General features: G+C 37.5%; 1 protein-coding gene across 9 annotated transcripts in view; it reads right to left on the bottom strand.

Moving 5' to 3' along the window:
• Positions 1–16,863, bottom strand: part of LOC121299021 (unconventional myosin-Va-like) — a 61,126-nt gene extending 44,263 nt beyond the window's left edge. For all 9 annotated transcript variants that reach the window (XM_041226470.1, XM_041226469.1, XM_041226467.1 and 6 more), the window contains exons 1-2: positions 16,683–16,863; positions 108–218 (exon numbers count right to left, since the gene is read on the bottom strand). In XM_041226470.1, the coding sequence (XP_041082404.1) occupies positions 108–218; positions 16,683–16,709 (138 nt within the window). In that variant the 5' untranslated portion in view covers positions 16,710–16,863. The remainder of the gene's footprint in view (positions 1–107; positions 219–16,682) is intronic.
• Between the last annotated feature and the right edge of the window lie 727 nt (positions 16,864–17,590).

The raw sequence follows: 17,590 nt of genomic DNA on the forward strand, positions 1-17,590 counted from the left end.
ACTCCCGGCCCACCCCCCTTTCCAATGACCGCATGCCCAGAGAAGCTCAGATTTGCACCAGGACCCCTAATCCAGTCTGTCTCCTCCCAGGCCCAGGTCATTTTTACCGTGCCATCATCCAGTCTGAGCTGAAGCAATGCATCTCCTTGCTTGTAGTCTTTGAGAAGTTCAGCCGACTTCCAGACTTCTTCTGCATCAGGGACCCATACCCGGGCATGCTGAAAGAAAGAAAGAGCGAGCCAATAAGAAGAGCTACACAGTGGGTTCAGGTAGACTGGATGTTTCACAGATATGGCTTCATGGTTTGAGTAAACAGGTTTCATGGTTACTGAAATAATGTGAGATTTCAGGAAACCAGGTATATTTCTGGCCTTGTAGTTGACTTGTATTGGAATACTGTAGTGTTTCAGCCTGTTGGCATCTCCCATTTTACAGACACAATCCATTTTGTCCATTACAGATTAATCTTATTTGTGTTTCACATACTATTATCAGTCATATACAGTACCACCAGTATTCAATCACATTAGTGCCAGTTAATTCAACTAATTACAGTATGTCCTTCAGTAATGACGTGAATTTACCAGCACAGTAATTTAAAGCTGAATAGAAATTGGCAAGTCAATAAGGCTGGGGCTAAAGGCTTACTCGGAACAATAGCATGTATTATGCAACAGTTGGTTTTCATGCACACCAATAGTGTTGGTTAATACAGAGGCTCTAGTCTTACTAACTGCTTGTCATTGATGAAGTAATCAGCATCAATGCCCCAGGGAGCAGTAGCTTTAATATCTCAAGGAAGCTACACAGAGTACTTCCTAGTGTACCTACTATAAAGAACTGCAGCAAGAAACCCCAGAGGTAGCTTTAACATTCATAATACTTTATCATAGTGAACTGTAGCCTTAATTCTGTGATAGAAAAAAAAAGACTGTTTCACAAATTGAGCACTGCATATAAGTAAATAGAGTCATTACAGAGCTGTTTATCTGTTGCTAGTCTATTGCATTTCACCAACGGATAGTTCCTAAATAAAGCCTACATTTGATGTTGGCTTTTGATGTACACATCATAAATATGTGACCTTACATATCAGAATATCAGGTCAAAAAGTCAAGTGATTCAGTTATTTTATTTTCTGTGAACTAACATGTGCTGCATCAACAGGAGTACAGAATGGTGTTTATTTCATTACCATCATTCTGCTTTCTTATACAAATACACTTACAGGTATAGACCCAATACAGCTAAACGTTTATATTATTTATATTTCATGTAAACACGACAAATTGATTTCAGATCATCAACACCAAAATGAATAAAAACTCGGCTACACGTCAAGGTTCTTTTTGCTATTTTTAGTTCAATGGATCAGCTGTTGTTGAGACACATTGGTTTATGGTAACATTTCCAATCACATGTCTGAGGGACTCACTGCAAGAACTCAGGCTGACACTAACTGGTACAGTAAGTATAGTACCTTGAACTTTATGTCTAATAAGATCATGCAATTATCCACTCAACCCAACATTTATTTTGTTAAGAGAACATCAGGTGTTTAAGGCGTTGGGGCCCTCCTAATATGTCATTCCGTCGTAGGAGAGAGGTGACCAACATTTCAAACATTGCTAAGATTTACAGGACAAAGAAAATGGTTGTTCTTGCCAAATACTGAACTGCACTGTCAACACAGTGAGAATGTAGCAAAACAAAGGCCCACCGAAATATATGTTTCAGTATAAAACTGAACAGGAATGCAGGACACAGACTACAGATTTAAACTGTTGTAGAATTCACTGTGTAATTTCATTTTCCAGGAAACTATCAATTTGGCATTCTCGGTGGTCCTTTCTTATCCCTTAAACAAATCCTCCTTGTAACTCAATCATTGTCATCTTTGTACATATGAGTCGATGGAAGTTCTAACCTGAAAATCAGTGTAGTCAGCCAAGTTTCTGAAAGCTCTTACCACACATCGTGTATGAACAAGGCTGCAATCGAGTTTCACATTTTTAGTTTTTGCAAGTCTTGGCGAGTGAAACCATTTAAACAATTCTTGCAACATATTCTTTCCAGCCCCCCAGCTTACACTGGATTTAGCATTCAGTCAGAAAGCAAGAGACTAGAACTGCTATTCACTGTATTACTTCAAACTCTTTGATGTTTACGTCACTTTGAAGTTCTGAGTTTTATGATGTTTAATTTAATGACATTGCATAGCATTTTCACCAGTTCCAGGTTTTACTACAAGCTTGATTAGCCAGTTTATATGCAACAAGCTGGTGTGTACTTGGTAAAACTTAAAACCAGAATCTTAAAAACAATCGGAGACTTCAATTTCAAGCAAAATTGTAAATCTGCACTAATTTCAAAGAACAGCTTCCTTGTTTTAGCTAATGGGATGTTTTATCAGCTGGAAAACAAGACAGGTCAGAACATGTGCATTCAGAACACAAGCTCGCTGGCAAGAGATTTCACCTTTCAGAGTCATCATGCATTCACATCAAGGGAAGTTCACAGGAACAGCTGTTCAGTTAAATCACATGCGAGAATGCATGTACACTCTCATACCCAGGAATGTTATTAGAACGTGGTTAATAATCAGGGAATTAATAGTTGGATGGGCTGAAGCACAGTGGGTACTGCGTGGGGAGGAAAGTACTGTAGAACATATCACTGACAGCTGTACAGTATTATGTATTATGGATGGACGTTAATGACTTTTTGCTTCAACAAAACTTTTAAAGCAATAACAAGTTTCTCTGTGTGTGACCAACCTACAAGGACCATGGAAACCAGTCTAAATTACCATGGGAAACAAGCTTGTTATCTCATTCCATCTTACTACTATACACAGTATAATTCTGGGATATTTACCCTATACTTTTACAGATGAGCAGTTTGCTGGTTCTTTTTGTTTTATACTATAAATAATAATGCAATCACGCAACTTAACATTAGTTAAGTTTACTTCCAAATCTGAATATTTTATTGGAACGTGTCAGATTTGGAACCTCATCAATCTGACAAAGCCTAGTTTCTGATTCGTCTCTTCAAATATTTCTGAAGCTTTAAGCCTTTATTGAAATGTATGGTTTTAAAAGAGAGACCGTTTAACATGTAACCCACATTCATTGTATATTTGAATGCACAGCACAGCTAGCCCACACTTTCCAAGTAAAAGTAAATGTTCTCTAACAAGGAAAGCCCATAGTGTATTACAGCAAAGCCTTCCTCAAATGTATTTAAAAACCCTCCTTCACACCACTGAACCATGGATATTAATTAAGCCTACTCTCCTTTGGGTTTTGGATTCGTAGCACCCCTTCATCCAGGAGAATATGAATTTTAAACTCCTTGTCCTGAATGATAAACTAGTGATCCAGTCTCTCCAGAATGGTGGTTTACTTTCATGTTACCTACTGAAAACACACAATCACACACTAGTCTTTCATTCAAGGTTGCAATATTGGATTCAGAAATACAGGTTCAACAAACCCCCTATTGACAGATGTTACAAAGAAACGTCTGTATACAACCTTGCCGGCCTGTTTCATTACCACCATCACCTGCTCAGCAGCTGAAAAGGTAAACAGAGTTTTCATGGTTGCAAAGCAGAAGATAGAAAGTATTTTAGGTTTTGATAGTAATTTCTTTAAATTACACATATAAAAGCAAGATAATCCTACTTCTATTTACAGGGGAATTTATATTATATATAAAGAAAACACAACATAACATACACACCAAAACACAGCCGTTATCTCTCCCAACTGACAAAGCAAACAAGTAATTAGTAAAATGACAGCTCTTTTTTTCTTACATTCTTAACACGCATCACTGTAGTCTAGTCTATGGGGAACAAGGTGTAAAAGAGCCAGTGTACTGTACATCAGCAAAGAACAAAAGCCATGTGTTTTTTTGTTTTTTTTCCCTGATCCCTGAAAAAACAAACAAGTATTAACAGATTCTCTTAGTTCTTACAGTAACTAAGAAAAATAAACACAAATAAGCATACAAATGAACATTTTTGAAATATTTACAATACATCAGATTTAGCTGCTTTCTTTTTCACAAAATAATAGGTTTACAACTAGGCTTGCCAGTACTGACATAGGAATAAAGGGCAACATGTTTGAATCATCATTATAAAACATGGCAACCATGGAAACCAATTATCTGCTGGTTCTTACTCTGAGAGTTTACCATGTGCACATCACAAAAGGATTAATGAGCAAGCAATATATCTGTCATCCGCAGATAGAAATGGCATTCAAACATGCAGCATTTAGCCTATGTTGAATTCAGATAAAGTATTGCATGACTTGTAACAAAACTATAAATTTGCAGATATCACTATTACATTTGGAATGTCATTAATATTTGAATGTCACGGTTGATTATAAAGTTCCAGACCAAGTTCACATTCAGCTCCTATTTGTATTTTTTTCAGAAGACAACGTTAATACCCTCAGCACCATTGGCTGGATTCTCCAGTAGGGGTTAAATAAATAAATAAAGAATACAAAAATGAAGTTCTAAACACACCCACTGTCAGATACTTTTTCAACAAGACTACAGATCCTAAATATATTCTGAAAAATACTGTAATAACACATCATAGAACAACATGTTCAAATGCTTTACAAACACCATGAACATTAACACTAGATTATTTTTGATCTAATTTACTTATGTGTTGATGGCTACCAGCTAGCTTGACTGCTTGAAATAAATACTCACCTAGGGCTGTCCCAGACCCTCCTGGATTTTACTCTGGTTCAATTCTTACTGTATGAGATATTCTTGATTGCAAGATCTATGTGAAGGATTAATCATTCTTTCCTGGCCTGTAGGGTTAAAACACTTCTAATAAACATCAGAAAAGCAGGCCTCATTTTACCCAGCATCACTCCAATTAACTTCCTTTGACATAACAAACATCTGGCTTGAGCATCTCAGCAGATGATGCAGCAATAAAAAGTTCAACTGTTTCCCACACTACACATTTCTAATGCAGTGTCATCATCAGAGCCTCACAAGCTCATAAAATCAGCAGACCAGTCCCATAAACAAAATGCACTTGGTCATGAGACACACCAGGGCCATTTAACAAGAAAAGTATTGTTTGTGTTGATGGCACTAACTAAAAGTAGCTACTGCAATCACCAGTGATTATATATATATATATATATATATATATATATATATATATATATATATATATATATATATATATATATATATATATATATATATATATATATATATATATATATATATATATATATATATATATAGTGTAATACGGCAGGGAAGGGGTTAATAGTTTCCCTGCCCAAAAACATTTGTGTTAATTGTTTAATTTTATTTATTCTTTAATTATCACCCGCACCTGGGAATTATTGTGAATTAGTGCCAGGTGCGGAGTTTAAAAAGAGTACAGCCAGTTTGTTCAGGGCTGCTGTGTGAAAAGCCTGTCTGGGTAAGTGTGTGCGCCCAGACGTAGAAAAACACAAGTACAGTCTTATATAAAACATAATTAAATAGAGTAAGTTGCTCTCCCTAGTGGATATTGGACTGGCTGGACTTTTTTATTCTTTTTGGCTGTTTAACAAGTAAACTTATTTTCACACTTAGTAAGAATTGTGTGTGACTAAAGTACAGCCAACATCTGCTGTAGTTCACATCTCAACAAGCAGAGTAATTTACAGGGAGAGAAGAGGGAGGGAGGGAGGGAGGGAGACCTACTGTGCAGTTTAAATAATAATCATTTAAAAGAGCCCCCCCCCCCAGAAAGAAGTAATTGACATACAGGTAGGGGTCGATTTGAAATGGAATAATTAAACTATAAAGCAAGCTGTCAAAGCACTCATAAGAGTTAACCTGTCCAGTAGCCTTTACCGAGACCACTGAGTTATATTACTACGTCAAATAAAATATTAAGTGAAACTACATTCTTGTCAGCTTGAATGAATACATTTTACGGTATTTTATAAGATGACCCTCCGACTGAAGGAAGCTGCATTCCAGCGAGCTACACCGTCCTAAATGATTTCTTTCACGCTGGCAAATCATTTCAAGAGGGCATTCAAAAGCTTTCAAACGAATCTACTAGCAAAGTCGATCATGAAATTAAGCGTACATGCGTCGTGTACGACAATTGAAAAAAAACACTAAAAAAAAAAAAAAAAAAAAAAAAAAAAAAAAAAAAAGGGGGGGGGGGGGGGGGGGGGGCGGGGGGGTGCCTGAGTCATTCACTTGTCAAGCGTCACACAACCAGTAACAAAACAGACATTTATTTTGTTTGTTATTTTTGCACATACAGCAATACAGCAACATTCAGGGTGCCTGAGTGAGGAACAGGGCATCAGTCCTCATGACTCACAGGTCAGCACAGAGTGTCTTCTTCTCTCTGCAGGACTTTGCACCGGCTCCTTTAGTGAATTGAGAATACCGTCTCCTCAAGGTTGAGTTCTGGCAGAACAAAAGGGAATCACACCAGCAAAAGAATAAACCAACCATTACTATTCTGCAGGGCGACAGTGGGACTGGGACTTTGAAATTATTAAACAGATATGTATTATATAGTACAACTGTATTATTTGTACTCATGCTACAGTCTGTGTCCTTGTACAGCAGTGCCAGTAGTAAGTAGAACCATTATCAAATCTATGAAACGGTAACAAGTGCGAGACCATTTTGTTTAGTGATGGCAAGGTGGAAGCCGCAGTTAGGCCAGTCGCCTTCGAAAAAGCAGCCGTCTATCAGAGCCACAGAGGAGAACAGCCTTAAATAAAATGAGGAACAATGTAAATAAATAACTGCTATAGCAACTTCATTACCATAGGAACGCCTCAGCCTGTTTACTTCAAGAGTCAAACAGACCTCACACAGAATTAGGAGTGGAAGGGATCTTAGATTGCTCTGTGGTTAAACAGGATGTAATTACCACACAACTGACTCAGAAAGAAAACCAGTTTCTCTGAACATTCATCATGGCTGCCGTACAGCCACAATTCCTCCAGGACATCCACTGCTTGCACAGAACAAAGATAACGGAAACAGAAAGCAGTATATCCTCCCAATGATGTCACCAGAGTACTGGCTTAAAAGGTAACCACGAGAAAACACCACTACTAATCCTACTTCAAGCTTTAGTCAAAGTTTCAAAGTAGGGATCAGGCATAGGAATTAGCAAAGACTTAACTGAGGCTAATCCAGTATTCCTGATGCCAGACCATTCCCTGAGCCCTCTTACATTATATGCCAAACCAACTACGATTTCACTAAATAAAACTGGCCAAAGCCTATGCATAGTGCAAAATGCTATTTATACAGACGCATGTTTCAAAGCATCTTCATGAGATGAAACTCTTCACTGCATTTCATTTTATGCCTCATTTCCACTGCCTTTCCCCAAGTATACTGCGGAGGAGCTGGACAGTCTGGGCGAGGTGTGGCTGGAGGGTGTTTCCACTGATGCTCAGCTATACTTCAGCTCCATCTCAGACAGTACAGTTTCGTATCTCATACCCAACGAGGCCAAACCGTGCTAAAGAGACAAAACGAAAAGCATGTGCTAAAGAGAGAAACTGTTTGGAGCAATTGCAGCTGTTTTCCACCACTTTTCTCTTATTGCGTGACAAAACTTAATAAGACTACTGACAGTGTATAAAGACCGAAAATAAAAACAGCCACAAATGTTTGTTCAACTTCGTCCGTCTTCGCTTGTTTACATATATTCAATCAATCCCACAATCCAAAGAGACCTTTACAGATGCACTACTACTTCCTCTGTCATCAATACTTAACAAAATGACACTGGAACGTAGACAGCCATCTTTAACTAGACCGGCCAGTTCAGTTACTCCTGGGGAAAGGCAGTGGAAATGGGGCACTGCACTGTCTAGAGGCCTGGAAAAAAATGAAAGCAGGTTTATTCCAACGTAAAGAATGACCTGATTCAGTGCCTCCAAAACATTACAACCAAAACACAATTAAAAGCTGTAAAGGGAAAACAGCAGTCTGACAATAAAGTACATTTGTACTGACTTATTCTAGATGGAACCTCAAGTATGCCTTCATTATGTCTATGGTGAGTCATCGTGTGAAACATCCCATAACATAAATCTGACAATATTAATGAATCTGCATTCCCCTAGTATGAGCAATTTCACAAGCAACTAAAACATATAGGCTACTGCTACTTAGTTAAGGAGATATCACCAATATAGGTTAAAATACTGTGAAATATTATCAAAGGCTTATAAAATTAGATTAAGGTCTATCATGGACTTCTTGTTGATATTATCTTTAGTGACACTATAAATATAGATTAAAACATAGATTAAACCCCATAACAGACAGGTGGAGAAACAACCCCTGGATACTCTAGACAGGCTTCTAAGAGACACACATCTACAGGAGTGGAAGCTGTGCAGCGTTAATGAAAGAATTAATTCAAAACAACTCACAACCTTGCCTTAAAAAAAAAAAAAAAAAGAAGAAAAATTTATATCCCGCTGATAAATGTGGTTTTTGTGCACAAAAGATATTGAACATGCCCTGAAAATATCATCTGTAACCAGTATGGCCTGGTTTGGCTTTCTGACTGCACAGATTAATTAGAAAAAGAAAAGGCCCCAAATACTAAGCAACAAAGATTAAAAACATTCCTGTCTGTGCATTCTTTTCTGTACAGGTCATGTATCAATAAATACAGTGCTCCTCTGCTGCAAGACAATTAGCCAGAGTTAAGAGGCTATGAACAGTACAGACACCTCCCATTTTACCAAGAGAATAGCAATGTGATGGGAGGCAAACAATTCCATCCTCTAAGGGGTACAACCAAAGAGAACCGCGCTCTGAGCTGCTGTTTCAGAGGGTGTTCCAGCAGCTCGGAACTATACAGACAAACACCACCTTATTCACAGTCGAGCTGTCCATCCACTGTCAGGCTAAGACCTTACTCAACAGGCATTCTGAGACAGGATGGGGGCTCCAGCATTGTGAACCTATCCCCACAGGTCAGCTCAGTTTAAAGTCTGTGGTTCTACTGTACTGCAGGTTTTGATTTATTTATTTACTCTAGGTTATTACTCCTTTCAGTTCTCTATACAGGTGACTAGCCATCAGCCATGTTATACAGCAGGTCTCAACGTTGACACTGAGCGTGAATACCAGCACTGGTTCAAATTCCCTGTTACCACATAATTAAGTGTATCGAGCCAGCTGGAGCCACACCAGTTAACCTTCTTAGCCTCGCAGTCTTCGTGGTTTTTCTTAGTCTTTTTATAACAAGAACATACACAGCTTAAAAAAAAAAGAAAAAAAAACTGGGGAAAACATAAAAGAAATTGCTAACTAATATCCTATCGGTGCTAATTCTGTACATAGACATAGCTTTCTGTCAATGTTAATACCAGCTGTACCTAAAGCTGCAGGGTGTTCTAAAATTGTCTTCTGACTGTTTTACAAGCCTATCATTTGAAGTACTAGCTCTTGGCGTTTTGTTTTTTAAATACAAAAAAAAAAAAAAAATTGCTACACGACCCTAAACAGTAGCTAGCATACGTTTCTTTCCATCTAAGATACCATGCTGCGTGCAAAAAGCACTGAGCAAAAGTGGTTTGCTTTTTTCTCAATGAAATCTTTTTAAAATTTGTGAAGAATGCTAGTGCTTAAGAAAGCTGCTGGACAGCACAGGAAAGTGAAGCTCAGAAGAATGCATTGCCATGGTAACAGCAGTGCAAAATTCTTCAAGCTGCTAACCAATAAGAAATTTAATTATGTCGCAATCCTAAAATTCAAGGTGTATGACCACAGCTGTATGAATCTGCTAATCCGAAGGAGGCGCCGCTAATCCTTGAGTCCATGCGGGAATCTGCCGCTTTGGTGCTTTTCCTCAACAATCAATTGGCTACAGAATTCCACTAGGATCTAACGAGGGAACTTTGGACCAACAAGGGAAGTATCACCAAGGGCCAGAAGTGCTTCTCTGCGTAATCTTATAACATCATACTTGCTTCATTGATAGACTGTGATCTAAAAACATTTGTTTTCAACGTTGGTAAAAGTGAATAACAGGTGTGTATTATGTTGGTAGCACACATGCTACCGGAAATACAGAAATAAAGGGATCATAAAAGGATAGCTCACTATGGCCTTCATACATGTAAGAAAAGGAGGTGTGTAATACGGACGGATATACAAGTTCCTCCATACATCCCCAGACACTGATACCCAAATAACAAGTCCAGAGACGAACACTCCTTGCTACTCCATGCTGGGAAAGCAAAGTGGGGTTCGTTTCGTTTGATTTGTATTAATACCCATTGGAGGCTAAACTGAGCCACAATCAAAACAGTGACATTTGTGAACTTTCAAGCCCACTGATATTTGAACCCAAGCCTCCAGCAGTGAAAAGCTTGAGAGGCTAGTAAAGGTAGCCCGTTTTGCCACAAGCACTTCCTGATCTCTATTTAGCAATTTACACACTGTGGAAAAGAGGAGGGGGTCTATGCATTAGTAATCATGTAGCAGCAGCAGCAATCTGCTCAGCCCTGGTCCCATAGGCAGGAGGAGGGGGGCCTCTGCGTCTAATCAAGTGATGTGGACACTACTGGGGCATCTGTATGGGAGACAGAGGATCATTCAACAGTTTTACTGCTTTACTGCTGTGATTCATGCCTTTAATAATGTAGTACTGACTGTGAAAGTGTATCTTTTATGCAATACTGTGTGATACAGGGGCATGAATTAATGTTTTACACGGAATCACATATAATTGTAGAAGGATTTCATCATGCACATGAAACAGGGCATTTTTTTTGGATCATTCTCACACTTCACTTACTACCAGGGAATGTAAAACATGCAGGGTCTGCATCTATTAGCAAGGTATCTTCCAAACTGAAATGTATGGGTCATACACATATTTTTACTTTATTAACTGATAACAGCTTACTGAAATATTGAGATATGTTTTATTGAAATGGGATACAATCTGCCTAAACCAGGTTTCTGTAGTAATGTTTGTCCAATGGGAACTGTTTTTATTTTATTATATAAGTTACAATATAATAATTAGGGCTTAAATTTTCCTTTTTTGTTTAGTTCGGGTTTTTTTGTTTGTTCGTTTGTTTTTTATTAAAATTTGGCAAAATTGGTTATTTTCGGTTATTAAAAACAAACACCACTCCAAGGCATCAGTTTTCAGTTTCTATAATAAATTGCATGTATGTTTCACTAACACATATACAAAGTTTAACTTGCTGTGTGCTTTATAAATACACCTCCTTCAGTCCCATCTGATCTTACAGACTTGGCCAGGTACACTCACAGCCCAACAGCCATCAAGTGGCTAACTAGCCTCTTACATACTACACTTCATTGTCCTGACAAACCGAAGAGGCAGCGCTCAGTGTAAAACTGTGGAATCATCCATCAGACAGGAAACATCTGAGCCAGCTAAATAACAACACAAAGATACAGAGGACATTTGTACTGAATATACTGACGCAATGACAAGCTCAGTAAATCTGTACCTAAATCCAAGCAATATTGAGAAGTAAGAAATAAGAAATGAACACCAGAGAATAGATGTTTGGTGTTTTCTGTTGTATTCTTATTGAAAATAATGATTCAAAATCATAAAAAAAGGTTATCCATTTAAATATTGCCACCCAAACATGTTTTATAACCTAAACAATATCTAATTTCCCTTTTTTAAAAGTTGAACACTTACTTTTAAGAACATAAAATCCAACTCTTGGTGCATCTTCAGGTTCTTGCAGAGCACTATGTCATTCTAAGACTTACAGTAGAAGATTGTGAAGTGCCTTCTGCACACGAAATGTAGCCAGCTCTTAGAAAATGGATTGGATAGGATAAAGTCACACTTTATGAAGACTGTCCATGGTGGCACAGAGGAGCCTATATTTTTTCTAGTAGGAGGTCAATATCACAGCAATCTAAAGCTTAACTCTGACTGGATGGTGAATCTGTACTGGGTGTGCATTATTTAACCTCTTCACTGGTGTTTCTGCTTCTTTCCTTAGATGCACAAAGAGGAGAGTGTATTCTAATCAGTTGCACCGCAAATAAAATTATGAATACTGCTGGTCTTATGACCATGTCTGGTCTATGTGATTCTAGATTATCAACAACCCTCTGGGCACATTTATGTTTAAACCCTTAAAAATCTCAACATTTTTGTTTTAACCTAAGGACTTAGATTTCTTGGAAACTGCATTAGTTCAGAAAGAATAATCATGTACACAGTAAAGTATATCACAGAAGACTGTGACAAGGATTTCCTTGGGACAAACTGCCCAAGACATTGCACACAGATTCCTGTGATCCTTTCCAGCTACAGAATATTTTACATTTACATTTAGGATGTTTGTAAAAGCCTTTTCTGATGCACAAGCCCTCTGTCGTTTATGCAAACACACAGCTGTCTGCTTTTTCTTTTGTTCTAATAGCCCGCCCCTTGGCAAAATCCAACCAACACATGACCACAGTGATCCTTCTTTAATTTAGCAGCTCTGTGGAAGCAAACAGGCTAACATGGTCGACTGTAATAAGTTTTGATAGTGCACTCACAGGTGTCCTGTTTAAATGATTAATTAGCTAAACCTGCATTGTAAATAAACATCATATTGAAAGCTGAGCAACAAGACTGGCATCACTAATTCATGCACTAAACGTGTAGGGACAAGGTGCATGCAACAATAGAGGTCTGGCGTGGAAACCCTAATGGCTTGCAGCTGATGTTTAAGCAAGCATGTCAGTGTCAATCATCCCTCTTCCAAAATACAACAGACCCATCGGCAGCCTGAACAATTAGATCTGCATGTCCTACGTCCACTGTATTCACATGGAAAAAAGAAAGTTTAAAACAGACAGATGCTTCCATATACTGTACTCTCAGGTATCGTGCTAAAGAATTTCCTTAGGATCACATCCTGAGATTGTGACACTCTAAAAGATGTCTGGATTTGCTGAGCTGGAATGGAATCACTCCTTAGCAAGCTGCATCACAACTGGACAAGGGGTACTCTAGTAAATGTACCATGATAGACAGATAGACAGGCATTTTGACATCCTCCAGACACCTCAAATTACACTTGATAGCTGGTGCTAAAGGAGGTCCCTAGCAATTATCCCATCACAAGAAACAAGCATCTCCATAATGTACCCTTTCCAAGGCAGTGATGAAACTTGATTAGAGAATAATATATAGCCTAACTGCGCAGTGGCACTCACTGTCTATTGTGTCTGAGGTTTTTAGTCATCTTTCCTTCGATGTCTTGCAGCAACAAGACTGGAGTTGTACCTTACCTTGGCAGACAGTTTATTGGTCCCAAGTGCTTTCTTGGCTTTCTCTGGCTGCTAAACCACCCTTCTAGAAATGAGACAAGTATAACGAAGGCTACTGTAGAAACTGTGTGGTAGACAACTTACTCGTTATCCTAGACAACTAGCATAGCACAGTCTAGGAGACTCATAGATATTAGCTCACTGAATCAAAAAAGGATGGAGTCTCAGGTGACATCACAGTACCCTTCAAATTAAGAGAAGAAAAATCACGAATTAAATGTTGCATCCCTTTCCATTGCTTTATGTTAACCTAATATGATCTTTAAATGTATTTTAAAAGGCAGGTAAATGTATCCAGTCTACCTATGTTGTTTACTGTAAATAAGCACAAATATGATGAAGGCTGTATTGTGTTGCATTGTATTGTAATTGGTTCTTTGAAATGTATTCACAGCTAAGCTTTGGAACACACTGACCATTATACTGAATCAAGGTACCATGTACAGTAGGCTTTTATGTGCCAACCTTCTATGAGTCTGAAACCAAATGCAATTTCAGCTCTGCCTACCTTCCTGGAAATATAAATCCGAGAACATGTTATTCAAAAGGACAGACTGCTTGTCCCTCGTGCTTCTGTTTGCCTCAGGCTTGCATCACGTATGATGAATGCCTCTTTGTGTTGGGGAGCTGGGGGTTGTGTAAGATGATGATTGCTCTCCTGCATCCCAGAGCAGACCAGATACAACCCTGCATCATCATGATGTAATTTCCCTTTCCTGGGAAATGCTTGAAGCAAGTGATCTGAACATCTTTAGAAATAGCCAGTCCTAACAATAAAGCTATCTAAAGATAATGTTAAGTTATGTATGACATGGTTGGTTGTCCTTTTTGTTGCACTTTATCATTTTGTATTTGAAACTACTGTTGTTTTCTACGTTTGTCCTTGTTTCTTCAAAAATAGATGAACTAGTACGTTTTCTTCTGAGGGTAATATTTTTTGCAGCATCCAGTCAATGTTCCTTGAAGAACAAAGAAAGAAGCAATTCATCCAACCAAGTAGTTAGTTGCTGGCTTGAAAAAAAAAAAACACACAATAAGCAACAATAAAGCACTGTTAACTGAGATTTCACCACATTGAGAAGTTTTCTGTTTGGGCTAATTAAAGTCCAAGCCATTGAAAAAACTGTTTAGAACCACTATATCGGTTCTATTTCACAGGTCACTGCAGCAGATTTTCAACACTTGGCTTTGTTTATTTTCTGAATGTATATATTGCATGTCAGAAACTGTGTTAATGTAAAGGACTTTCCATTAATACTAAATCACATGTTACACAGTGCAAGTGTTTCTCCTTTGTTTGTCCTTCCTTTATATCCTTAACAATGAAAAACAAAAAACAAGGATAAGCCTTTGAATATACTGTAACAAGTGCTTATATTCCACTTAAAACCCCAGTTTCACCAGGCCACTTTGTCAGAAGAGTAATATTAACTTCCTAGGCCATCAATGACAAATAACAGAATTGGCCACAATGTTACATTATATACATACAAGACATTTTGTGAAAAGATTCATTTTCCTTTTTCCTGTGACTGCTGTGTATAACCTTTTGTTTACTGATGTTGCCAGTGGCATAAGAGGTTTCAATAAAGCACAATGTGCCTTTAAATTTCAGAACTACACCATTGCTCTGTGTCATCTGCTGATGCTAGGGGAGGGTCCACCATACCACCTCTTTTGACATTACCAGCAGAAATAAACTGGGGCATTCAGTATTAACAATACTCTTCATTTATTTATTTTACTGAAACTATCAATAAAGACATTTACACACACACACCCCACCAAAAAAAAGCATAACCATGTATGTGTGTAACAAAACACACTACACAGCTCCCTTAATCTACCCGATCAATTCATGTAAACTGCATAACTCTACACAGCTGGGAAACGAATCAAGAACCGATACCATTCATACAGTACGCTACAACCCGCCAATGAAATAGCTTACACTATTCCATTTAGGGCTATAATCAGCTACTACAATAAGAGTTAAGGATGTTATGGGGGATGAAACATTATCTTAGTACTACTACAACTTAACTAATAATAATAATAATAATAATAATAAATCTGGTTATACTTAATGAGTTTTTTGTTTTGTACAATCGTCTCTGAATCCAACTACACACAAACCTTATGCACAAATCCAATGCTGTAATTAAAATCGCGTTTGATTTTATATTTGCATATATACAGCAGACATTTGGAAACGTTCTATACACCAAAGCATTTTTCTGTGCAGTAGCACATCGTGCCCATTTTGCGTCTGCCAGATCCTGTATTTTTCATTCAATTGACAGTCTGCGTCTTGCAAACACTCGAGTACTGCCAGTAATCAGCATCAGATGAGCCTCAAAACGCAGCCATTCTAAAAATAGACCGTTATTAAATTGTGTTGTATTTATTCGTTAACAAAAGTCTAAATAAGACCACAGAAAAATAGAAAAAAAAAAAAAAAAAAAAAAAACATTTTCGTGTAAAATATTATTAAATAATATCGCTTTGGTCCACATTTTGCTAAATGTGACCTTTACATTCTGCATTGTCTGCACATTTTAAATATTGACAGTTTTCTCCAAAGCCGTTATCAGTGGAGGATATTGCCGACAATAACCGACTACAGTGCATTATAATTCAATTAGAATATGTTTATATTATATATCTTCTTTCTGCTTTTATTTAGTTTAGCAGAAATGCCTGGAAATGTACATTTTTTTTTCATACTCCTAGGAACATCTAAAGGACACAGATTTCATGGGAGTACCATTTTGTCAAGGGGTAAATATGTCAAAATAAACAGCAACTTCTGCATTGACCCTTTCATCGTAAACATAATCTGTACCATACAAAATCTGAAGCTATTTTAACAGCAGAAACTACAGTAAAAGTATAACATTCATTCATTCATTCATTCCACATCTGCACCATTGTTCGTTCTGGCGGCAGTTACTTCTCATTCACACCACCATTATACAAAAGTAAATAGCCAGCTAAACCTAGGTTCACATATATATATCGATTATATAGTTATATATATATATATATATATCAGTATATATATATATATATTTATATATAATATATAGTATATATATAATGAGATATATGTTTCGAGAGGAGACTCTCTCTCTCTCTCTCTCTCTCTCTCTCTCTCTCTCTATATATATATATATATATATATATTATATATATAAAACCAACATCAATTCATATGCAAAATCATCCACTGCAATCAGAACACAGCATTACTTGGATGATCATGTTACATGAATGCACATTTTCCACAATATTACCTTTGTATAGAGCTCAGATGCTGCCATGATTATCACTCCTGCGTTTCTGTAATCTAGATTAGCACAGCATTGAGATGAGACCGTTTTTCTACCAGGATTAATTGAAGCCGGCGCTGTTTACAAATCCGTTCAGCAGAGACAGGAGATCTCAAGCAGAGTTAACAATCGCCATGACACCTGAAAGTCTTGCTATTTTGGTGTCGCTCTCTATGCATTGTGGGTATGAAGGATGGAATGGTTCAGTCAAAATTTTATGTATCGCCTTGGATTGGAATTGATTGCAAGGACAGGCTGCCTCCTAGCGGCTAAATTGTGATATACTTCGCAACAAATGACTAGTCAAATGATTAACCACCAGTGTGGAGAAGAGAATGAATGAAGATAAACGGTGTAGCGTAACTAAAGCTGCAGTGTTTTACATTTATGTTTAAAGTGTACAAAAATATAACAGCCTTCTGTGCTTGGATCATGCGCGATTAGAAGTCATACCATTATGACTTCTTAAAAAATGGAATGGGATTATTATTGGAATTGTAACCATCAAACATTTATCTTCGGTTATTAGTAAATCCGGTTAGGGAAAATCATATATAGGGTCAAACTGCAGGGTCAGCAATCCATTCAGTGGACTTAACTGAATATGATCATTCCATGTGAAATAAGCAAAAAACATGGACATTTGATGCTCTCTAAATTTAGTTGTGAAAGGGAACCTCTCATTCCATTAAGGGTGTGGTCTTGCCAGTTCACATTTTCCAGACTACTTTGCTTCTAAATAAGGCATCAGGATAAAATGCTCTAGAATTATGGGAAAGCTTGAACCAATTACATTCAATATGAAAAAATAATCATATATTATAAATATATCAGGACATGTAAATCAACAGTGACACTTAGCAAAGTGCCAT

This window comes from Polyodon spathula, chromosome 24 (genome assembly GCF_017654505.1).
Source record: "Polyodon spathula isolate WHYD16114869_AA chromosome 24, ASM1765450v1, whole genome shotgun sequence".
Taxonomy (NCBI): Eukaryota; Metazoa; Chordata; class Actinopteri; order Acipenseriformes; family Polyodontidae; genus Polyodon; species Polyodon spathula.